At 45.2% G+C, this 24,942-nt stretch overlaps 1 protein-coding gene across 2 annotated transcripts; it reads right to left on the reverse strand.

The window, feature by feature from the left end:
• Positions 1-978: 978 nt before the first annotated feature.
• Positions 979-20,720, reverse strand: TMEM154 (transmembrane protein 154). 2 transcript variants are annotated; one of them, XM_074589665.1, is made up of 7 exons: positions 20,193-20,720; positions 10,711-11,022; positions 8,919-8,946; positions 7,664-7,749; positions 6,068-6,128; positions 3,783-3,813; positions 979-2,273 (listed from the first exon to the last, which is right to left on the reverse strand). In XM_074589665.1, the coding sequence occupies exons 1-7, from the start codon at positions 20,257-20,259 to the stop codon at positions 2,265-2,267; spliced, it is 594 nt and encodes a 197-aa protein (XP_074445766.1). In that variant the 5' UTR covers positions 20,260-20,720; the 3' UTR covers positions 979-2,264. The 2 variants fall into 2 exon arrangements, with proteins under 2 accessions (XP_074445766.1, XP_074445767.1); XM_074589666.1 differs by lacking the exon at positions 3,783-3,813.
• Positions 20,721-24,942: the final 4,222 nt, after the last annotated feature.

The raw sequence follows: 24,942 nt of genomic DNA on the forward strand, positions 1-24,942 counted from the left end.
TTGGGTAAATTTCAAAAGTAAAAAAAAAAAAAACCCAAACAAAAAAAAACACACACAAAAAAATGAGACTTTAAGAAAGGCAAGGATTCCAGTTCTTCATTGTCCCAGCTGTGCTTTAACCCCCTTCATGGACAAGGCGGTGGCTGCTGGATGTGGAGCTGTGTGGCCTGAAGCCAGGCAGGGCAGGAGTCACCACTTGGGCACTGAAGCTGCAAACTGCTGGGCCACTGTGGGCTGCCCTCCAACCACACAGCCGGTAAAGGTCTCAAAGTACGTCCTCTTTCTCTTGTACTGTTAAAGAATACATGCTCTCTTTTGGGCATCTTCAGGCTACTGCTTGGCAAACTGTAGGAAATCTAAGTGTAACATCTTCATTCGTTGGAAAAGAGATGCTAACAAAGCTGCTACCGGAAAATATTTACTTCCATTTTAAAAAGTTTTCTATATTTCAGGCTTTCACTTTTTCCACCTTCTGGTTGCATTATTTTAAGTCAACATTCTATAGAATGAATTTACTGTCAGGAACTTGTGGAAATTTAAAAATAAAAAAAAATGTGGAACATGAACTTGAAACAATATTTTCAAAGTTAAAAATCATCCAAGCAGGGAAAATTAATTTACCATCACTCAATATTAAATCCAATATTTGCAATAAATTGTTTTGGAAGAATTGAAGGAACCTTTTAAAATTGTTTTGGAAGAATTGAAGGAACCTTTTACGCTTTGAGGAAATTACTAGTCAAGCCATATTCGGTAACAAATGAATATGGTTAGCTGTAAACATTTTTTCCTTGTATATTTTGGCACATCTTCAATTACTCACAAAGCTGAACCCTCCTCTGTATCTGTCAGCTGTTAGTGCCACTTAGTTGTCATCCCAGAGGCCTGGAGTGTTTGCTCTCTTTACCCAAGCTGTGTCTGATAGCATATTAGTGAAATACTTGCAGGCAAACCAAAACTGATCATATTAAACACATATTGAGTGGGAAGAAATTATACATTTAAAAAGATGAGAATGGTAGATATGAGGATGAGGGTAGAATATAAGATTTTAAATAAGGCAGGGGAAGATTTGCACAGACAAGGATCCACTTCCAAGTGCGTGTTACATATTTAAACTACATCCATAAGAGACATGCCACCTAAAATCAATGGATGCGATTACAATATTTATATGCTCACCTTGAGGTATCTCAAGAATCTGACTTTTTTTTCTTTCAGCATGATTAAAGGTGACCAGGCACATTTAGAAGTCAATGTCTTTCAGATATTCCAAGATCAATATTCAAAAACAGAAGCAGCAGAGATCTTACTGCATCTGAAAGCCTTGACCAAGTGGTTACGCATAACAGATACTTATCTAAACTTGTGTTTTGTGTGAGTATTGAATTGCTCAATTTGTCAACCTTTCTTATTTTTTAAAAAAGAAATATTTTCATGTTGGTTATTCCTGAAGTAGGTGGTGGTTAGAGAAGAGCAGTGGGCAGGGAGAAGGGTTAAATGGTGAGAGGGAGCCCACGGTACCGCTCTCTGTGGAGATAACTGCACTGAAAGGCAATCTTGAAATAATATTTTTCATTTCTACAATGCCTTTAACTTGAAAACCAAAAAGCGTGCTACAAAGACTGTGCCCTTGCTGGGCTGCAGTTGCTTGTGTCAAATCCTCTGAGAGGCGTTTCAGCTGCTCTGTCTGTCCTCAGAGCTGGTCTGTCAGTCCCACTCTGGTACCTGCCCAGCAGAAGCCCTGTGCAAATCAGCGTGCTGTCACCAAAAAGCAAATTGAAAACACAGACATTGCATGGGTGTAAGGTTCACACCCACCAAACCAGGGTAGTCTGGATTTATGGATGCTGTTTATAGTTTTAAACAACACACACACAAGATACGAAGAAACCAACCAAACTTGGGAAAGAAGTGGTTCTGCATGATACACAACTGAAGTGTGACAGAAAAATGGACTATTTTGAGAATTATTTTTTCTGGGGGGAGAGGCTTCTCTTGATTTGTGATGAATCTCATTGCAGAAGGAACTTAAATCAGCCTCTCATCTTACTACAGTGCTTTTCCTTTTTTCCTGTTCTTTTCTTCCCTTAGGTGATGTTTCCTTTCTGAAGACTGCATGGAGCAGGACACAACAAAAGCATTTGCTTCTCTGGCCTTTTGAGATGAATTATATTTAAATCCAGTTCATCCAATATCTGGGGGGTCATTAGCTTGTGCGCGGCTTCCCTTTAACCAGTTCTTTGCTCTTCTGACTTCATGATTCACCATCGCTGCATATACATGGAAAAGAAAAAAAAACACACCAGTGTTGTGCTGTTGGGTTAGTTGTCTCAGCGGGAAATTATATGCAAGAGTATCTCCGGAGCCCATGAGAAGGCGTGTTATCAGAAAACAAATGTCATCCATGCAATGCATGAAATGGCCCCATCAGTGGTGCTGGATGCTGGCAGCAAGGGCTGCTCTGATTTTTTTGTCTGGGTAGTGGTTACCCACTGCATCCTTTCTGCTGTTGCCAGGCCAGGACTGAGCAATCAAGTTGCCCTCTTTCCACAGGGGAGGATAATTTTTTACAGGTGGAATGTTTGTATTAAATCGGGCCCCATAACAGGTGAATTTTCTCTTTGACCCCCTGGTTTCTGCCTAGCTAGCTTGCTGCCTAGCACTTTCTTAATAACTTTTGGTTCATGCCAACGTTAAAAATGCCACACTTTTTTTCAGCTGGTTAAATTTCAGTCAGCATTAACAGCAGGGCTTTAAACCATCTCTGAAGTTAAAAAGGCCACTCATAATCTTAATATTTTGCATGGTTTTTTAAGTACCTTGCCAAACTGAAGCACAGCCTGGCAAAGGAGTATTTCTTTCTGTACTGACTTACTCCCCACCCAGAACATCCCTCCATAAGAAAGTCACCCTTTTATGGACAGAAAGACTAGGAGGGTGCCCAGCAGCACCCAAGGGAAACCAAACCCCCTTGGGAGGTGTGATAAAGCTGGGGAGGATTGCTTCATAGCACTTGGCAGCTTATAAAGACCCACGCTGTAAAGGGAAGAGGCTGCTCTTCTGTTTTGCTGGAGGCGTAAAGGTCCCCGGAGGAGAGATTGGTCTTGCAACCGCTTGTGCACCATCGGAGCATCAGCCCTCACCTGCACAGCACGGGCAGACTTTGGGGCTCTCTGCTCAGGCACAATCAGGATTTTAGCACTAGGTTTCAGAGGCAAGATATATTATTTTTAAATATATATTTTTTTAAAAAAAATGTGTATATACACACATATATTTTTAACTTGGCTTATGTGCAGGGCAGATGACCTCCACCTACAAAGGAGCCCAGGCTGTCGTATCTTGCCTCTTGTGCACAAATCTGCAGCCTTGATGCTCCTGAGTATGTATTTTTGCCATAATGATAGCTTGTTTTGGTTTACTTCATAGTCTTTCACTTTTCTTGCCTAAAACAACTGTTGAAAACCTCTATTTATCTGTACATAGTTCTCTCTCTGACATTATTCAGCTAAGAGTTTGGTCAGGAAAGCAGCAGATCTTGGTCTGATAAGGTTCAGTTGCAGAAGTAAACAGGAACAACTTTTGTTTGTTTGCTTACCAGGAAATCCCACCACTTCAGGTACCTTTTCACTTTGAAATGAAGCACATTTCAAAATTTCATGTAAAATGAAATTTGAAAAAGTAGTTTTGAGTGAAGGGGAACACTTAGAAATATTTCCCCACCACAGGGTTCTCTTTTTTTAAACCTTTTTAAAATTTTATATTAAAAAGTCACTTACTCTGAAAAGTAGTTTTGGAACAACTTTCACTCTGAAAATGTCAAAATGTCATTATTGAAACATTTAGTCTGAGACGTTTTCAAAATTATATCTTATCAAAATCAATTCATAGCTCAAAACATTTGAGTCTTGACGAACTCCCCCCAGCATCTTTATGAAGCAGGAAAACAACACTCGGCCAGCTGTGTTCAGTGAGGCCTTGAGATCTTTCCCTATTTGAAATATCATCAATAAAATCTAAAAAAAGGAACCACCATAATTTGAGAAGAAATTTGCCCAAGCAAAGCAGTCTTTCAGAGTCTGAAATTGAAACTAATAATCTTGTGCTTTGTATTCAACTAATAGCCTTTGTCGAGCAGCTCTGAATGTTTTAGAGAGAAATTCCCCCTTTTTATTTGCATTTGTTTGCCTTCCTACAAATTAGAGGCATAAATTTCTCTACAATCTGATCCTAAGATACCAGTCATGAGAAAATATGCTTAAATAATGTGTGTACCTTCACTCTGACTGAAGCATACTTATCTGCACAGGGCTGCTTTTTTTGTGAAGGCTTAAGCCTCACTATAGTGCTTTGAAGTGATAATATCTGTATTTTACAGGCAGGGAACTTGAGGTAGGGTATAGCCCAAAGACACCTTTTGCCAGTCAGGAGCAAAAAACCCCACCTTCTGATGGGGTTAATGCAAACCCAGTACAAAAGCACTTTAGCAAGGAGGATGCTTAAAGTGTCAGCTCAAGCTGGTAGGTCACGATGATTTTTTTCTGAAAATTGACTGTTTAAGTTTTGGAAAATAAACTTGATGCTCAAGGTGTCGTTGTGCCTAAAAAGCCTTTTATAGTACGATTAACTTCTGGTGGTGTTAGCGTATGACTCAAGCACACTTTGTCCTATGCTCCCTCCTATAGCCAGCGGTACGCTCAGCAAATCTGTTTTTATAGAGCCACTGTACAGCAGCCTCTCCTTAACAGTTTTCCCCCTCTGAGTTATCATTTAGAGGCTGGACAGGAAGACCCAGATGGCTAGGGAATCCAGCATCTTTTCCAGCTGCTCAGGGTAAAATTATTGTGCTTGCTTGCATCTGGAACCCAGGATTTTGTGGTTGTTTTTTTTTTAAAAACAAAACAAAATCCAACAACAACACCCTCCCCCCCGCCCCCAACACAACAGCAATGGTTTCTCTTGCAATAAGCATAAGCAGAAACCTTTTAAATACAAATAGCTGCAGTGGAGCAGCCCCGTCCAAAAGCCACCCTGAAACCATGGCTTTGGAGCAACCAAGTTGCAAACTCTCCAGCAGCAGTGATTTCACATCACCACTATTTCACTCCTGAGCAAGGAAACTCAGAAGAGAGGGAGAATGGGATATCACGGTGGTCAACAGTGGGAAGTGCAGCTCCTGTCAGAGAGGCATGTTGAGCTGAGTTATCTGGTGCCATGGGAAGGGGAAGACCTAGGTCCTCCTCCTGCCACCCCTGCCTGCTCCTGGTTTTGCCTGCTTGCGTCTGCTGCTTCCACTGCACCAGGGGGTTTCTTGGCACATAGGGTGGTTTAATCGTTTGTTATTGTAACCTGGCACAGAGGAGCTGCTTTACCCACTTCCCAAAATGCACCTGCCATGCAAGTGTGCAGGCAAGGGCGATGTACAGCCCCCTTGCTCCCAGCAGGAACCAGAATCTTTAACTAGGGAAAATGTGAGTTTGAGAGGGGTTTAGGAGTTCTGGCCAAAACCCTGAGGAAACCAGCTAGAAAGTTTTTAAGTTTACAAGCTGTTCGTTGTCGTTCCTCTGGGATCTCTGCTCGGGAGGGGGAGATCCTTTGGGCTTCTCTTGGGGTCTGACAAGCCCCTGCCCGGCAGGTCACAGCTCCAGCCAAAACATCCTGGCAGCGGTTCTCAGGGACCTACAGGCACCTGGTGGCAGAGGGGAGCTGGGCGTCTGCGCCGGTGGGGAGGGAAAAGGAAGCCACGCTGAATGCTTGTATTAACACCTTGGGAAACTGTGATTAAAGTCTGATCAGCGAGTGAAACTCCATCTGTGCCATCTGGTTGTCTGTCTCGCACAGGTTTACAACCACAAGATTATTTAGTGGTGCAATTTACAGGCAGGGACCGGTTTAGAAATAAGAGCGTCAAACCTTTTCTTTAAGTTGAAATCAAAGTCCCTATATATAAAAACTTTAAAACTTAAGTAGACCAAAGAATTACTCTATTACATATGAAAAAATTAGATAATTTTGGAATCCCGTTGACCGTATTTCTTCAAATAATATAATGAGTTTAAAATACCTTGGGTTAGCAATTGATTCTTTTTCTTCTTCTCTTACAGTAGGCAAACACTCACAGTCAGCTGAAAAAGGGTAAGAAACAAGACTATGGTTACTCTTGGCAGTGCTTCTACATTTATTACAAAATTGCATAAACTTTTATCATGCAGTCTCTCTAGAATGTAAAACTGCAGATGCTCTTCTGCACCCTTTTATCTGTAAAATATACATGGTCCCCATAGCATAAGTGTTACGTGTTTTAAATCCTCCTTCCCTTTGATAGATGTTGCTGTAATTTCTTTGTATATATTTCAGTTGTTTATGTACACCTAAACAAATGAATTACTTTTGAGGACTGTTTCCTATAAACTAGCATAGGGAGGATTATTTGTTAATCTCCCACTGCATATAGTTGCATCTATGCTTTATAGTCCAGCTGGGGATTTGGGGCTGGGGTTTAGGGAACACTAACACAAAAAAAAAACCCCTGTATGTAAACTATTTGCTCCTTTCTGTCCACAGAATTTTAAAAAATATTTCACAGCACTATTTCGTGGTGGGCTATACGTACTGTCTCTATTTCACCGCTGCTGCTTAGCACACGTTTTCTGTTAGAACTTACGGACCATGAAGGTCAAAACCCCATCATGTGGAGCACTGTGCTAACGCAAAGAAATGCTCCAAAGAGTTTTATGCCCTGAAAAACAAAGCATCCCTAGGAGGTCAGGCAAATGAGCCATTTGGACATAAGGCAAGGGAGCAAGAATGAAAAAAATATCAGGGCTTCAGCATTTCCTAGACAGTGAAAAGCTGTTAGCAGTTCAAAATCAGGCCTCGGTTAATTCACTGCATTTTTTGAGGAGCACCTTGAAGGAGGATGCAGGCTTCTTAGAGATTTTGACCGGGAGATTTCTGTTGTGAGGAAAATGGGGGGGAAAATACATGCTGCTTAGAAGTAGCTAAGAAGGAGCTGAAGATGCTGCTGGTAGTAGTTACCACAGGTACTAATTGCTCCATGGGTTGACTGATAGACTTGCAAGAGAGGACGTAGATGGTGAACGGTGCTGGCAGCAAAGAGCAGCTTGCGTTTCATGCAGTAGAGATCGCAAGCGAGGGAAAGAGGACAAAGAGGGGAGGGATGTATTCATAGGATCCTGGCAGCAATTTTAAGTAAATGGTGGTCTGAACTATGAGTAAATGCATGTTTCTTCTCCAATAGCACGATGTGGAGCACAGAACTGTAGAAACTCTGAAGACTGAAAAGACTAGATGCTTCAGAGAAACTAGTATTTTGCATTAAAAATGTGTATTTAGAAATATAAATAGCATTCACAGCTATACGTGTGTTTAATAGAAGTGTCTACTGGAAACTCAAAACATTTATGATATTCCATCATATGTTAAAAATAAGCTCCCACACAAACTAAAATACTCTTCTGAACAATTCTATCCCTGACATTTGTGCTGCTATTTTTGTAGCAGGGAGTCAAGAACACAACTAAAAATGTTGAGGAAAAGCAGCGACACACACACAAACTGCCTTACGTTCATTTTCTACGCATGGGATCTACGTCAGCTAGAAAGAGAAGAATGATGGAGCAGAGGGGTTACCGCGTACCATTTTTGTTCATGCTGTTCATCCATTTATCAAGCTCTTCCATTTCTATCTCCATAACAGAGGGTGTGTCTTCTTCAAAAATAGGACTTGAGAGGGGCGAAGGGAAAGAAGAAAAAAGGCATTACACAAAATGCTTAATTCATACAACTCACCATGTAGTAATTCTGTATGAGTCCTTTGTAATTCCAGACATATGTATAAACTCTGGGAAGCCATCTTAGCCTAGTAATCTGAGCTGAGAAGATGCCAGCCCAATGGGTGTGAATGAAACGGCTGCAAACTGATGCGAAGGAGCGGTGGTGAGATGTCAGACCTGGGCAGAGGTAGGGCTGGCTGGGACACCACATGCAGTCTGGGGTATGCCAGAGCACAGGACCACTGCAGCTATTCCAGAACTGTCCCTACTGTGAACAGAAAACTGAAAAATAAAATTGTTTGCCCTGCTGGAATATATGCAAAAGTCCCATTGCTCCAGTGATAAAAACAGAGGGCCTGAAGTTTCGTCCTAGCTGTGACTGACATTGGCAGTGACTTCAAAAGGAAAGGTCATGAGTAGAGTAACTCTGCATCTATTTAAATGCCCCTGTTCAGCTTCCCTTTGCTGATTATTCCTGGAGTCACAAGGCAGAAAAAATATTTTCAGCAAAACTCCTTTTTTTCCCCTGCCGTGAAGCCAATTTAATAACTTCCAGCATTGATTAGCAAGATGGAGCTCAATAAAAGATAATGATAAAATTATCACTCTGATAAGAGCCACACAGCTTTTGGCTTGTTTTCCCAGCAGCTAAGGCATTGCTTCCAGGGCAGCTGGGCGAGCCCTTCTGCCTCACCTCAGAGGGAGAAGACGGACTTGAAAAACAGGGGAGCAAGACACAGAGCTTTTTCTGAATAGTAAAAGGCTGGGATGAGCCTGGGAACTGATCCTCTTTGCTCATGGGGCACCTTGTACGTCCTTTGGCATCCTGTGGCTGGTGGCCCTGGGGGTGCCTGGAGCAGACGTAGGGGCGGCTGCAGGCAGTGGGTGCCTGTGGGGCAGCACTGGCCCCAGGCACTGTAACTCCTGTTCTCCTGCTCTAGCCTTACACCTTCGGCTAGATACTGAAGTCACTCTTTAGCCACCTCTAGAGATAGTTAACTGGAGCAACTGATGGCAAAAGGGTATGGCATTTAGTGTAGAGTTAAATTAAAACAGGTGGTGAAGGAGCTGTCAGAGTAAAAGAATAAAAAAAAAAAGAGTGGTGTTCATAAACTTTACCTTTTCACATTTTCACTTCCCAGCTCATCTGGAAAAGAAAAAAGTTGGTGTTCATAGTTCTGCTCTTTGTACATACAGTGTCCAGACTGCAAGCAAGCCTTGAACGGGGTCATGTAAAACAGGTTGCATTTTCAAAAGGCATAATAGTTAACTTGTAGATGAAAGACAAAGCATCTCATCCTGTTTGTAGCTTTCAGAGGAACTCATTATTTTTAATCTTGAACACAGCTCATTATAAGCTCAGCCGTGCTGGGAGGAAACTGACTGTTAGCGCCGCGGTGGGCAGGACACGGCAAATGCGTGCTTCCCTGAGCAAAACAGATGTCATGAGAGAAATGGGATCCTGAAAAGGAACCACTGCTGCAAAAAATTTGTTTACTGGAAGCGTCAGGACATTTTGCTGCAGACTACAAGCAGGCAATCCGGCTCTGCCTGGAGACTGTGGGAGCTGCTCGTGGAGAAGAGAAGCCAGGGGAGGGACTTGCATGGCAGATTAAATCTCAGTCAGGCAAATGAAGCTGAACTAGCCAGATGTCAAAAGGGATCCAAAGCTAGTTATGACCCCATGACAAAGTAAAGATGGGGCGAAAAATTAGTGTAACAGCCATTATTCAGAAAAATATATTCCCCTCAAGGAATCAAGTGACTGAAAGGCCTCAGCCCTCAAAAAAGAATGAAGAACTACATATAGGATTCACATTGTATACCGTCTTAAATCAGCTTATTTTTAATTCAGTGCTGCTGATGGGTGCTGTCACTTGTTCCGGCTCATCCCCTCACTGCAGAGCCACCCCAGGGCCACAGAGACGTCTGCCCCTGCCTTAAGGATGCCCAAAATCCCAGCTCCAAGCAATAGGCACGGGGCAAGAGATCCCAGGATTGTGCTCCTGCAAGGCACCACATTTCCCATCCCTCTGAAGGGTGTAACTGCATTTCAGGTCATCCAGAAATAGGTGGGCGACTGGGTGCCTGGTTGTGAATTCAGAGTTTGCCACGAGGCTGACATGGTGATAAGGCAGCCTAAAAATGCCCTGGAAAATGGCCTTAAAATCTATGCTGAACATATGTCACTGTCCGCAGGCTGAGGAGTTTACAGCTGCACTCTTGTTCTGTAGAGACACCCATACGACTATTTCAGGACGTCACTTACCAACTGCGTGGTTCTACTGTGACATCGTTATTTCCTGTGGCTCGATACTCCAAGTTACCAATTTCTTTGCTAATAGATCAAACTACCTTCCTGAAGCACTACCCTCCCCATCACAGCACCCAGGCAGCCTGACCACAGGATTCCTAGCTCATTTGCTGTCATAGCCTCATAGCTCCCACACCTTAAGGAACCCTTAAAAGTGTTCCTTAAAACGGTTTTGCTTGTTTTTATTTTATTGAAGTTCTGATCAGTTTTACCTTGTGGGCAGTATAGGCAATAGAAGCATTAAATTCACCTTGCCTGAAGTTATTAAGCATAAAGACAGAATAAGTGTTTGCAGCCACACGGTTACATCCGTATGCGGTCCTCGGCGCTGCCAGGAGCTGGAGCTCAGCATGGCGACTCCCGTGGGTGTGCAGCGAGAGCAGGAGGAGCCAAGATGCAGAACAAGCTCCTGCCCAAGGAGAGCTGCGTGCCCAGATACCGCCAGCCGGGGGTGGATCCCTTTCCTGGCTGTCAAATGTGCGACTACAACCAGAGAAGTACATCCTAAACGTGGCATCCCAGGCCTTCAAATAACTTCTACTTAATGTCGAGCACGTCCTAAAAATATCCTTCTGATGCATGAGAAGACAAATTTACCTTGCTTAGACTTTTTCCTTTTATGATGTATTAGAAAAAACATGATGAGCAAAATCAGCAGGACCAGCAGCGCGACGGGGACAACGTATCTCAAGATCGAGTGTTCTGCTGCTTCTAGGCTGTCCTGATTGCTTGTGGCATTCAATTCAGTACTTGGAGTACTTTTTGTTTCAAAGCTGCTTTCAGTAGCGCTTGCAGTGACAGGTACAGGCCCGTGGTCATCCGCAGTTGAAGAATGCATAGCAGGAGGAGTCGTGACTGTAACGGTGGACAATATCAGCGAGCCATCTCCTGAACCATCATTTTCAGAGCCTGCAAAATATATGAGTACAACTTAACATTTTATGGGTTTTATTGGTATTATCAGTGAGTCAAAGTGTGCAGCTTTACTATTTCCTTTTCACTTGACGTCTTAAAAAAAACAATTAGCAGATGCCCCATACACACGGGTTTGAAGTCTCAGGCATCAGATGTAAAATTAGATCACAAATTCGTCACAAAATCTTACTAGTCCCGACCACGTTCTTCAGCTGGCTTTTACTGGGACACGTCAGCAGGCGTGCTCTCTCTGCATGCAGCTGTCTTGCACAAACAGTTTTTTTTTTTATCCTGCAGGTTGGCAACCGGTCTCCCTCTCACATAAAAGTCTTCTGCTTCTCAGTAAACCACACCATCCTGCTTTGCTCCTCAGCCTTGGTGTGTACAGCCGCAACCTCTCTCACCCCTCCCCTTACCCAAGGAGTTAGTAATCCCTTCAGGAAGACTATTATCCCTGATTCACCAGTTCCTCCGGCTCACTCACCTCCCTGTTTCTGTGCCTTTCTCAAATGCGTTAAATTTGTTTTCACTGTGAAAAACAGAACTGGCGAAAGGAAGTCTGAGGCCTGCAGAAGCTGCTGACTTTCACTTCTGCATGAAGTAGAAGAGGCAGTAATAACACAGGGACTGTACTGGATACAAATGACTTACCTGCTCCTCTGTCTCATCCTGCAGGCTGGATAAAGGAGCGCACAGTAAAGAGTCAGTGCTGGGTAGTCTTCACAAATGTTAAGACTGGGGGATTTGAGGCTTGATTTGGGGTTCGGGTTCATTTAGCATCTATTTTGCGAGAAAAGTGTCTAAAATTGGCTGTATTGGTAATAGTGAAACAGGTTTGGTTTTCTTTTTTTTGGGCTAATCAAGAGCCTATGTTGACTGTCACGGAGTTTAAAGTGTAACAGAAGTATGGCAAATTCTGGGCTGATACTGTATTCCATACCAATGCAAAAAATGCTGTCGTAGCCAAAGGTGCATGAATCAGTCCCTAGATAAATTACACCAACATGTTTCAGAATACAAACCCTTCAATAATTTTCTTAGCATGAAATAAATTATGATTTTTTGTGATATGTGCCCTTTGAGATACAATGGTGGCATGGCGCAGCTCTCGTTTTATGCAATAAAGCAGGACGGGATTTCATGACTTTTACAATGACATGTTTCTCCCTGTTCTTGTAAAGTGCTGGGCAGCCAGAGTTTCCACTAGAGTTAGCAAGAGCTTAAGGTTTTCAGCACCTCAGTGCTGGCATTTTGAATCTCACAGGACTGAAACCAGGAGTACTTAGCATTTTAAATGCTTTTGTAAACACATTAATCTTCATAATGGCCCTGAGAGATGAGCAGTTATCATCCCATTTTACAAATGAGAAATCAGAAGGACAAGGATGCTGTCCTTCCCAGGGATGCCAAGTGAGAGAGGAAAACTGGGATTAGAGCGCTATCTCTTGCTTAATCCACTCTGCAGCATCTCCTCTCCTGTCAGATTTGTCTCGAAGAGGAGATGAATATCTAGTGAGACTGTATTCCAGGAAACCTAATTTCAAATGAATAAAATTATTTGAGTGTGACAGCAGTGATTTATCTAGATTTTTATGCCACACTTACCACTCAGGCACCTGATTGTTTCATCCTTTCCTAAAAACTAGGGAAGAATTTTAACACTTAATAAATAATACCTAATACTCGAATATACTATTTAATACTGCAAAGCACACCAGACTCTTTCACCACAATACGACAATGAAAATGTTAGTTCTTCAGCGGCACAGCACTTTGTACCGATAGTCTCTCTGTTGCTTTCTTCTGTATTTAGTATTTCAGTCGACAGCAAAACACGACCTCTGCCTCCCTTGCAGGTAATGACCCCTTACGCATGTGCTCCTCCACCCCTCCCCGTGGTCTGCTGCCTGTCCTTCATCCTATGGCAGAGGACGGGAGGGAGAGCTCCTCTCCCTTATTAGTTTGGCCACTTGACTTTTCTTGCCCGAGGTAGTTTATAGTCCCCAGTGCCTGCCGCTGCTCCATTTCCATTGCTGCAAGGTATCGCTAGAGATGTCCGGCACCGCAGACACGCGGCGTGATGGACTGTGCCGCTGGCAGAGCTGATGGACCACCGCAGCCTCACCCAACTGCATCGATGACCTTGCTTCATTTTCCTCCTCTCGCCATCGCCCTTGAAACCCCGTCGCCTGCCACATCTGATATATTGACAAGGACAAGCCCGTTGCTTAGAATAGTACAAATGGGAAAGGGTATGGGCAAAATACCTGATTTTTCATTTACTCTTACAGCTAAAATGGATTTTTCAAATGTCTAAATCCTGGTGTGACTTTAAAGCAAAAGCAAACAGTCACACCTCATTAACTGCAGGGCTAAACTTTCAGCCGCAGCGTATGCGGCGCTTGATTTCCAAGAGAGACACTTCCAGTGTCTCCAGTATTTTTTATTTGCCTGTTTTTGAGCTATGAAGCAGATTTCAAATAATTTGTCTCTGTGTGAAATAGAATTACCTTTTCTAGTCTCTAGGCAAAGAAAATGGCAAATCACAGGGAGTGACCTTGCTGCCACGTATTTTTGTTCACTTTGCATAATTCCAGGGACAAAACAGCATCTCTTCTGGGAACACCATTTCCTCTTACAGAGATCTTTTCTCTGAGTGAATTAAATATGTCTCTCAGCAGAAGGGCAGCCAATTGCACAATGTTCTTACAAGGATATTGCTCTTATTTCCTGTGTTTCACCTGCTGCCATGACACACTTCCCTTCAGGGTTTCTGCTGGTCACCTCTGAGGGCCAGAGCTGAGACCCGAGGGATGCCCTGTCACACCAGGGCTGCTCTCCCTCTCGGGCCACCAGCACATCACATTTTTATGTCACGAGAAAATCGCAGCCTGCACCTGGGTGGGACTGCTGGCTTGCACTAAGGAAGGATTTGTACCTCCAGCCCGGCAGGGAGAGAGGGATTCAGGCCTCCCAGTGCAGGCACAGCTCTCACCGCAGCCAGCTGCCCAGGACACATGAGACCCACGTGATTGGCCCCAAGGTAGCCACTGTTTTTCATAGCGTTTCAGTTTAAAGTGCTCAAAATAGCGTGCGGGCTGTGTTGCAGCTGGCCCCAGTGGCTGTTTTGTAGGGTGAACAAAAGCTGGACGTTGCCAGGTTTGGAGCAGGGTAGGAGAGAATCTGAGAGTGGGAGATTTTGTGAGATGCTATTCAAACAATTTCTCCATGCCTGGAGGGAGCCAGATTTGCAGTGGTCATTCATATCATGAACTGTCTTGTCAGCTGCGCTTGCGTTTCATCTTGCAGAGATCATAGAATCACAGAACAGTTTGGGTTGGAAGGGACCTTGAAAAGTCATCTAGTCCAAACCTCCTGCAACGATCAGGGACATCTTCAACTAGATCAGGTTGCTCAGAGCCCTGTCCAATCTGGTCTTGAATGTTTCCAGAGACGGGGCATCTACCACCTCTCTGGACAACCTGTGCCAGTGTTTCACCACCCTCATGGTAAAAATTGTCTTCCTTATATCTAGTCTAAAACTACCCTGTATTAATTTAAAGCCATTACCCCTGGTCCTATCACAACAGGCCCTGCTAAAAAGTTTGTCCCCGTCTTTCCTGTAGTCCCCCTGTAACAGAAAGGCCACAATAAGGTGTCCCTGGAGCCCTCTCTTCTGCAGGCTGAAGAACCCCAACTCTCAGCCTGTCCTCATAGGAGACGTGTTTCATCCTTCTGATCATTTTTGTGGCCCTCCTCTGAACCCGCTCCAACAGGTCCATGTCTCTCCTGTGCTGATGACTCCAGAGCTGGGTGCAGTACTGCAGGTGGGGTCTCACCAGAGCGGAGCAGAGGGCCAGAATCACATCCCTCTCTCTGCTGGCCACATTTCTTTTAATGTAGCCCGGGACATGGTTGGCTTTCTGGGCTGCAAGTGCACATCGCTGACTCATGTTGAGCTTTTCATCCACCAGTACTCCCAAATCCTTCTTGCCAGGGCTCCTCTCAATCTCTTCATCCCCCAGCTTGTATCGATACCGGAGGTTGCCCCAACCCAGGTGCGGGACCCCCCACTTGGTGTTGTTGAACCTCATGAGGTTCATTCCCTCGGAAAGGGAGTCTGACTATAACAGAACATACATTCAGAATGAAAAACCAAGGCCAATGGAGTGAAACAAGGAGCAAGACACGTCTGATCATGTAGATATCTCCTTGACTGTGCAGATTACGGGCCCCTCCTGGTACTCTTGGCCACAGTCTGACATCTGTACTTGGCTCTCTGCACATCTCAGCCAAGGAGCAGGTGCTTATACAACAACTGCATCTTCTTCAGCTTTGTCTGGACCACCTGGGACATGCGTGCTGGCAACTTCTCACCATGTCGAGGGAAGTGGATGGGACCATGCCACAGCTTCAGCCCAGCCCTTATTGCCACTTTCCATGCTTTCAAGAGCAGAAGGGAGAGGGGCTGGCATGCAGCTGCATCCCACCTTGATGGGGAGCTGGGCACAGCTGGAACTGGAAGCTAAGAAGCTGAAGCTGGAAGCTAGGAAGTCCTCAGGTTCCCACCACTGAGGTATTAGAGGATCTAGTCCTCAGGGGACCAAAATGCCTAAGCAAGCATTAGCAGTGCTCGAAAAAAGGTTCCATTATGAATTACAAAAAGGCTATGTCCCTATATGCAGATACCATGGTACAAGATATTATTCAGTATTTTCTACTTTAAAAATATGCTCGGATTACTGCTGGACTTTGTGTGAGTTTTGGAGGCTTTCAACGGAGACAGGGGGAGTTGAATATACTGAGCAGCCTTACAGAGTGGAGTCCAAACAGCTGCATCTCGAACAACCAACCAACCAACATTTCTGTTGTTGCAGCATTCCTTCCTCTGAGGCTGGTGCTGTAGCACTCGGGGGCGGCGACATGAGCTGCTGGATGAAGTGGGCAAACAGGTTTCTGATTTCAGTTGGGTGCGAGGCAAAGGAAAATAGCCAGCAGTCAGCACATTTGGTTCTGCTGTAAATCATCGGTCTCCCTGCTGCCTTCTCATCAGACTCGCGGATTGGGGTCTCTGAAGGGAATTTTTCGAATCACACTATCGTACCTACTTACAGAAGAAAAAGGGATGGGATAGAGGAAAAGCAGTAGCTAAGTCAATGGGATAGTCAAGCTTATTAATTTGAAAGGGAATTTTTTATTTCTCCTAAGCCTTCTATAAGCTATAAAAACGCAGCGAAAGGAAGGCTCAGGAGACAGTGACAAAATGAGAAAAGGCTACAAAGCTGTGTATACCGGAGTCAAGTTACCACATCCTATATCACCCTGCTCCATACACATGTTCCTTCTGGTGGTATAGTCATACGACTCCACGTGGTCCGTATGATCCTCTCTCTTACTGCTTGACTCATCCCTGTTCTGCTCCTCTCCCTGCATTTCACGTTGCTGTAAGAAGGGCCGTTCCTTGCTGCGGCCAGGGCCTGCCCAGCTGCCTGTTGCGGCAGGTCCCGCCTGTCAGTCTGGCTAGAAGAGGAATCCTTACAAGCCCGCAGGCTAGCTGGCGGGCGCACACGCTCTTCTGATGAGGGAGCACACACATTTCAGGATGGCTAATCTGCAGACAAGATCCTATTAAAATGGGGTGCTTAGAAAGTGTTATCTAGGTATAACCTGAAAGAGGAAACAACTGTTTAAGTTCATTTCTAGACGATGGAAACTGCTCTCTCCTCACTGTATTTCCATCCAGCCTCCACTGCCGGTGTTGCAAATTCAGTCACGCGTCTCAGAGTCAAACTGTGAACCTGTAGTCTCATTTCTTACCCCCAGTACTAAAGGTTTTCCAGGCCAATTCATGCATTTAGTTGCATCTACTTAATCTCCTGGCCTTCCAGCTCTGCATCAGGGACACCCGTGCGACCTCACGGTGATGCAGATCTCTCGCTGCTTCTTGCTCTCAGGAGGACCCTGAAATTAAAGATGCAAAAGCTCCGGAGGCTCTCCAGCTATCTCTTGAGGGAATGCGGACTGGGGTCACTGGCTGAAATTTAGTATGCAATCTTGCTGATGTAAAGGAGAGATTTTCTGAAATGCCCCTGAAGCACTTGAATAAAACACAGTGGGAGTTTGCGCCTGTGGATGAAAGGGGTGAATAGGAGTGAATATGTACCGGGAATTGATGTGTTCAGTAGAAAGGGGTTTTCACCTGCTTTTTAGGGGGCTGCACTTTGGAAAGAGAGGATGTAGCAAATCCTCATTTCCTATATTGTTGCTTTGCTAGAAAATTGTAAGAGGCAACTGTTTGATGGGTTTGATGTTTGATTGGTTTGATTGGTTGATTCCCAAGTTCATTACTGTAGGGGGAACAGGTCAAAAATATCACTCCCTTCGAGACCTTGGCTTTGTAGGGGACTTTACCTAAAAGTCACTTCTCTGCCAAAGAGAGAGTTTATACCTCTGCTTATGGCACAAGCTGCTGAATATCTGCATCTTTGATAGAAGCGTTTCTTTTAATGACAGCTCAAAACAATAGCGCAGAGATACAGCCAAAACAAAGCACTACCTGCAACCATCCCAGCTCTTCCACTTGATGACCTTTCCCACTTTATTGCTCCTCTTCCTCACGCGTTTTCTTGCTCTTACACTTACACTGCAATTTCCCATATGTTTCACCGAGCACGGAAGGAGATGGCATACCCTGGAAAATGCCCATAGGGTCACAGGTCGCGTTTCCTATAAGCTATAGTAAGGGTCTTAATACTTGTCCCCAAGGTTGGCACACATCTAGGTAGCTCTTTAGGGCTGCTGCGAGGCTGAGCAGCGACCACCATCACCCAGAGTGGGGAGGGCCACTGCTGGCCCTAAGCAGGCCACTGGCAGGGCTTTTTGTCTGCATAAAGCAAAGGAATGGGCAAGGGGAAGGGAACTGGGGCAAACCCCATGTCCCCTCAGTGTGAAGCCAGGAGAGGGCCAGCACCCAGAGCTGAGACCTCAGGCATGCTCTTAGAGCTACCGGCTTAGAGTAATTGTAGCATAGCTGGGAGAAAACCGCCTGTTAATCATAATCCAAACAGCAAGTCTAAGGTTTTACAAGGCTCCAGCAAGGTATGGGAACAGAACCTACAAAGGCTTCCATCTGTCTATGCTGCAAGATTTAATCATACTCCTATTGCCTATTTTGTAAGTGGTTTCTAGACAGTAGAAGTGAGACCTGGGTGATCCCGAAGAGCTTCTGCTCCCCTTCTCCAGCAGACCATGTTAATGGCGAGGACTGTGTCTGGGACTGGAGGAAAAAGGAAAAAAGCTCCTTTAAAGGTCCTGCCCTGTTGGGCTATGAGCAAGCAGGGGTGAGAGCAAAGGATTCCCCCAGCTGGCTGCCCTCAGCAGAGGGGTCCCGACCCACCAGTGCCTGTGGGGTATATAAGCCTCTACGTAAACACTTCCCCCTCCAGTTCAATTTCTCCCCCAAGGCCCAAGTTCACAACTTCCCCCCTCCCACCCTTGCAGTCAGAGTAAGCCCCAGGTACGTTTTGGGGCTGGTTACACAAGCAAAAGCCGCCTTTGTGTGGGGAGCAAGAGTCCCTGCTCTTCTCCGGGTGGGTGCTCTCCTCCTGTTCCCCCAGCAGCTGGGGACTGGCTCAGGAGAGCCAGGGCTGATGGCAGTTGGGGAGAGCTCTGGAGCTCTGGCAGGACTGACTCACTCCCACGGAGGAATCCTTCCAAAATCAACGAGAATTTAAAGGTGGACCTACCGGTAGGAAGCCTCTAAAGGCAGTGGGGAGCAGGTGGGGGCACCTGGTATGTGACATCTGCCCGGTTTTAATGCCCATCATAAGGAATGGCAGGGGAGGCCCAGCCATGGGCTGGGGGGGTCGGGGACTAAGGCGTCCCTCCGCCCTGCGGAGATGGTGATGAAATACTAGCGGCTGGTACGCTGCAAATGAGCTGAGGAAGCTGGAGCCTGGTCACTCTGCGTTGCTTGTGTTACACCCCTCCGTTTCCCCAGCACCTCCGTTTTGCCCTGTCCATGGCAGGATTTTTTCCTCTGACCACTTTGATTCTGAGCTACCTTCAATGCTTGCAGCGTATTTTCGTAACGTGCCGGCAGGGCTGTAGTAACCCAGGCAAGACCAAACCATTTTATACCTTGCTTAGCTCACTCTTACAGCTAAGCAAGGCTCCTAACCGCGAGCAGCATGGCAGCACGCCGGGGGGCCAGTTTTACACCCCGCTTATAGTTCCGGTTTTCAGGGAAAAAATACCCATACCAAACCATCTATTTCACCAATGCATTTTAAAACCTTAATAGAAGAAGTCCAGTGATAGCTGAGCGTGACCGTCCTCTCTCCCTGGTTTCTGGAGAGCTCCCGCTTGCTACAGCAGCAGCAAACACTTCTCGTCCATACTGAGGAACTTCGGCAGTGATTTGTTTGACACCGAAAGGCATATAAGCACATCCTGGCAAGGTTTGACTAAAAAAGCTGCCTGTCTTGTGCGGTCGCTGGCTACCAAAATGCCAGTGGAACAAACTACCCCCTCCAAACGGGTGAGAGCCTCTGCAGCGACACCCCCAACACTTCAGCATTTTGTCGCAAGCGGCTTTTCCACTTGCAGCTCTTCGCTTCAGAAGGTCAGGACCTAAATCCACGGTGCCGACCACTTTGTTCTGCAGCCGAGAATTCAAAATATTTGTCTCCAGAACCGGCTGCTCTTTTGTTAAACCGGTTTCAGTGCACTGGGACTACGGAAATCGGCAGTCGGCTTTTGAATGGAAGCGGTGCTCTGTCTTTAACTTTACTATGAAATGCTGATAATATGGGTGCAGAGTTAAAAATGTACAACAAATAATTAAAATTAGAGCCAAAATGCCTGGCGGGCCAGCATGGAAACTCTGGTTCCCTACACGCCTGCAATCTAGGAAATATAGGAATTGTAGGATTCAGTTGCTGCAGTTCAGGATTAGATCTAAGGGAAAAAAGTCAAAGCTTTGAAAAAGACAGGCAGCTGAAAACAGAGAGGGTAGGCACAGCTAAAAGAAGCGGAGAGCAAGTCCCCACAGATCTTCCCCATGCGTTCGGTTTGGAGGGTGTTGCCCTCCGACTCGGTCCCATCGCTGCAGGCATGAAACGCGGTCCCACCTCAGGAGGTGAAAAAGGCACTTTCTTACTCACCATCGGCGGCAGATCCTCTGGCCAGCGAGAGGGCAGAAAGCAGGGCAACGAGGCTTGGCTTTCGCATGCTGCCTCGGCGGCGCTCCCACCCGAGGGGCGCTGGGGCTGGCTCCGGCTTCACCCGAACATTGACGTTTCCTGTTTCCTGCCGGGGTGCATCTGAGCCGCATTTCTGCAGGAGATGGACTCTCTTTGATGGGTTTTAGGAAGTGATGTAATTCCGTCTGGGCCTGTCAAGCGAGCAACGATTGCAAAGGAAAGAAGCGAAGAAAAAAAAAAAGAAAAAAAAAAGTTGCTCTTCAAGCAATCACTCGGCTGAAGCACCTTTATGCTGTAGGTGAGCGAGACCCTGCGCTCCTCCGCTTCTTTGACTCCCAACTTTACCACCATCTACCTTCACCTACATGCAGTGTCATGGGATGAACATCACACAAATAAAATCACAAAAGATCATTTACGCGTGTTAGCAGGAAGCTTTCAGGTCGCTTTTCAGGGTGGCTGAGCAAGCAGATTTCAATAGTGCCTCCCCCCCGCCTCAGTTTTCAAGCTGTAATTCTCGCCCCAGCGCGGTGGGACTCTGCGTGCATTTGTGATCCCAAAAGGCAACCCCCAAGCGGGGCTGTCTCCAGCTAATGCGAAAAGCGGCTGGTTCACTTGGCAGCACGTAACTGAGTATTTTGGGCTGGTTTGAGCTGTGGAAGAGGAATAAAGCAGAAAACCACATCATTTTTTGTTAGGAGCAGGTGGCTTAGCTGGAAGGCACTTAGACACAGGTGTGACGATGGCCGCAGATGACAGGGGACAGAAGGTCTCAAGCCCCACCAGGATGGGATGCAGTGCCTGGTGTGGGGGTCCGTGGTGCCACGGTGGGTGGAGGTGGGGATGGGACAGGTAACTCCTGCCTCCCTTCCTCCCTCCTCCTGATTTTTGTCCCCCCACCGGCCCCCCTCAGTGGTCTCTGGCTGGGGGCGCAGACTGCAGGGCATGGCTGTGCTCCCCCATGCTGCCCCGTCCTCTGCGCCCACCGCCCCACCACCGCCTGCTCACTCAGAAACAGGCAAGGGGTCACCAGGGGCTTCCATGTGTCACCTGTCACTGTGTAAGAGCAACAGAGGAGCTTCAACATTAAAAAACCCAACATTTTCAATCGTCTTTCTATAAGGGGTGGGCCAAGCCAGGGCTCAGAAATTGGACCTGGGTCTACACCACACCTGTCCCAAAGCACAGGGGGTGGTTGGACCATAGGTTCGGTTTGTTCCACTGTACAAATAAGTACTAGGTCTGAAATTTATCCCTCGGTCCAGGAGAGTCTGCACCCCAGAGTTTCCTCTGGAGCATCACAGGCTTGAGCGATTTTAAATACTTGCTTAAAATTTTCCAGTAATAAACTGAGAAGAAGAGATATATGCTGCCTCTGTAGCAGCTTCATGGTACTCCCTCTACACATCAGTCTGTGTCAAAATCTGATTTCTGCTAAATTGGTTGGAGCTGGCAATGGTGAATATTTCTGTTCATATTGGTGGGAGCTGCTGAAGTGACCAATTGTTGCTCTCCTGCAGCTAATAATTTCTCTTAACACACTGATGCTTTTATAGGTCATCAGTTATAGTATCTTAGCTTGAGTAGGTGAAAAATAGGTCACTGATTCATTTACTGACCAGCTTGTTAATAGATTTAAAACAGTTGAATGATTTAGTTAACTAAAAATCTGAACTGGTTGCCCAGTATCGGCAATGTACGTTTAAGCACTTCATAAAACAGTGGGAAAAAATAGAAAAACAAAGTTACAACATTGCAGCTACATGAAGATGAAGAGGAGCTCTGAGTTATGAAACCACTGACTGACTAATTAAATATTTCTACGAGATATTCTTTAATATGATGTCATAGCCATTCATGATAATATTTACCAGACAGAAGTGTTAGAGGGGAGACTTGTGATTGCTTTTAAGATTTTCCCGTTAAAGAATTACACAAGTTCCAAGTATTAGTAATACCATCTAATTGATATAGATACTTTCAATTATGAAAGTACAGAAATCGAGGCTACCCAGGCATCTCCTATGTGCTCAGAGGTGCCCTGGCTTTGTCTAGTCTGGCAATGGGAAAACCGATAATCAGCCATTGGGGCAGCAGGGGCAAGGACTGTCCGTGTTTCGATGAGCGTAGACTCATCATAGCGTAGACTATTACTATTGTCCAGCCTCAGCTTTTCTGTAGCTTTAGTCAATAGTAGGCAAAGTCATGCTTTTTAACAGTATTTTTATCTGTCATTAATTTAACGCATAAAGGATGTCTCATCCTCCTTGCCATTTCTTCCTCATCTTCTTCCCAAGTTTGGCACTCTCAGTCTTCCCAATACCCCATGGGCTGCAAACATTTTCTCTCCGTTTGTCCTGCCCTGTGTTTTTGGCTGTTTTGCCCCATTCTGTAGACTTAGCCCAACTCAATCATCCCTTACTAAAACATAAACCCAGATAGAAAGACTGGAAGGGAAAAGAGGAAAGAACTTGTTGCTTTTGCTTTGTATTTTTGCTGCATTTTACCTCCTATCTCTAACGTACAAGACTACATCCTTCCCTCTTTTCCCTTCCAGTCTGTCTGTATTGGTTGTAGCATTTCCCACTCGGATTCCCATCAAATACTTTTGACACACGTTCGGCTAACAACTTCTTGGTGCCCCTTGAGACCAAGAGAGCCGCCCACTGGTGTGTACCCAATTAATGATTTCTAAGGCAAATTAAGGAAACGTGACTTCATGCCACATTACATTTTAATTAGAGACTTTAGGGTGACACAAAGGCAGCTGGGCACACATTCAACTATTCTAATTTTTAAAAAAGAATTGTAGAGAAAGAGGAATGAGGTATTTTGGATGCTGACGACTCGGACTGTCGCGGAAGGGCAGTTACCTCAGTCCATCCCCAGCAGCGCTGTGACCGTGCTCCCGCTGGCGCAGCCCCAGCGGCTCCCTTTTGGCTGTGTGGGAAGCCAGGTTAGCACCTCCGCCTCGGTCACCATCTTCAGCCGCACGCTTCTCTCTTCACAGCAGAAATACAGAAACCAGAAGCGGTAGCGACAACCTTTCTGCAAAACAAACTTGTGCATTTGGGAACCCAGATGATTTTGGTAAGGGGTAGATTGTATCTCATAATTTCATAGGCCTTAGTGTATTCACTAGGATCCACAACACACTTTAGCAAAAAGGAATCTTTTCACAGGTGAGACAACTAAGTTTCCTGGGTGTTTTCAGTGTATGTTACCCAGCTGGAAACACCTGTGCGTGCTTTCAGTACTGTTTCATTGATTTTTATGTTATAAAGTGCATTTCCGACTGTGCAGCTAGGCTGTTTGCTACTGTTCTTCCCTAATCAGAGACAGGTTTGCATCACTGGGATTACAGGATGTCATCGCTGTGACATTTTCCGAAAAACAGAAATGTTTTGTAACGCTGCAGCCACTTGACTCACACTCTTCTTGTTCCTTTTTTCTATGAAAGCACCAACACAACAACAACAGCAGCAGCAGCTGAACTTTTGAGAGTGATGGAGCAAGATGCTGCTTAGTTATAGGGCTAATATTATAAACTCCTGCTAGTGCAGCTTGTCTGCCGTGGATATCAGCAGCTAACCTGCCTGCTGTGAAGTGCGGGCAGGGGCTAGCGCCAGTCAAGTTCTGCTAGTCCCCTAATGACTTATTTCTGCCTCTGACATATGTTGGCGAAAGGACAGATAAAATTTTCCCACTAGTCACCGTGAAAGAATGGAAAATTGCACTGTATTGAAATTCACTGCAACATTTAAAAAAAAATAATAAATAATCCCCAAAGCAAGGGAGGGTTTGCAAAGCCCACAGGGATCTTCTCAAGCCAGCCTGAGTGCCAGCTGCAACGGTGCTTCAGTGGGCTGCAGAGATATGTAAGAGTTGCAGAATCAAGGCTAAAATCCACAGCATCCTTGTGTAGAAACCTCACGTGGATGGGGAGCCGCATCCCCAGTTTCAGAGCAAGCTTTGCCTGGGTGAGGTGCAGAAGATAAAGCTTTCTCTCTCCAGTAAACTCTCTCAATTCTGGATTATATGAAAAGACAAGTTACATTTTATTTCAGCCGCAGAGGTGCTCAAGAAAAAGATTTATACCTTTCTGAAACCAATGCCACCAGTATAAATTAGAACAATGCTTAGAACAATGAGATATTGGCCCTAACTTTGTATCATAAAATAACATAACTAAAATTAGAGTGATAATAAAAGCATAAAAACAAGTACCTGCCAGTTTCAAGTACCTGTCTGCTTAACTGGGCTTGTAAATTTCTGCTTTCTTTTATTGTCTTTTTCCTTATTTTTTTCCTTACATGCAACACGGGCCATTAAATCTTGGCTATAATATTTTGGAGACTTCAATAGGAACAGAAAGAAAATACAAAATTATACTTGAAAACATACAGATGTTTGTATCTAAGTTTCCTTTAACAAAATGCAAAATGGATTCAAAGAGAGACTTCTAACATCGGAAAACTCCTCTGAAATGAAAGAGACCGCAGGGTGCAGCTAGGGCCCTGGCAGACTTACGTCAAAGTGTAGCTGGACACTTCACTTCTACTCTGTTTTTGGAAAGCGGTACATGGATTTTAAATTTTGCACATGCCAAAAGCTTCCTAAGTTAGTTGTAACTTGTGTAAAATCCTAAAATGGACGATGCCTGTATTAAGTTTGCAGCACTGACTGTGTTTTGAAACGTGCTTCCTCCTGA

This window comes from Larus michahellis, chromosome 5, assembly GCF_964199755.1.
Source record: "Larus michahellis chromosome 5, bLarMic1.1, whole genome shotgun sequence".
Taxonomy (NCBI): Eukaryota; Metazoa; Chordata; class Aves; order Charadriiformes; family Laridae; genus Larus; species Larus michahellis.

Bases quoted from the DNA above. Each gene is read 5' to 3' on its own strand.
- TMEM154 (XM_074589665.1), bottom strand. From the start codon at position 20,259: ATGCGAAAGCCAAGCCTCGTTGCCCTGCTTTCTGCCCTCTCGCTGGCC. The intron at 11,023-20,192 runs GTGAGTAAGAAA...TATATTTTGCAG, and splicing joins CAGAGGATCTGCCGCCGATG to GCTCTGAAAATGATGGTTCA. The intron at 3,814-6,067 runs GTATTTTAAACT...TGACATTTTCAG, and splicing joins GAATCAATTGCTAACCCAAG to AGTGAAAGTTGTTCCAAAAC.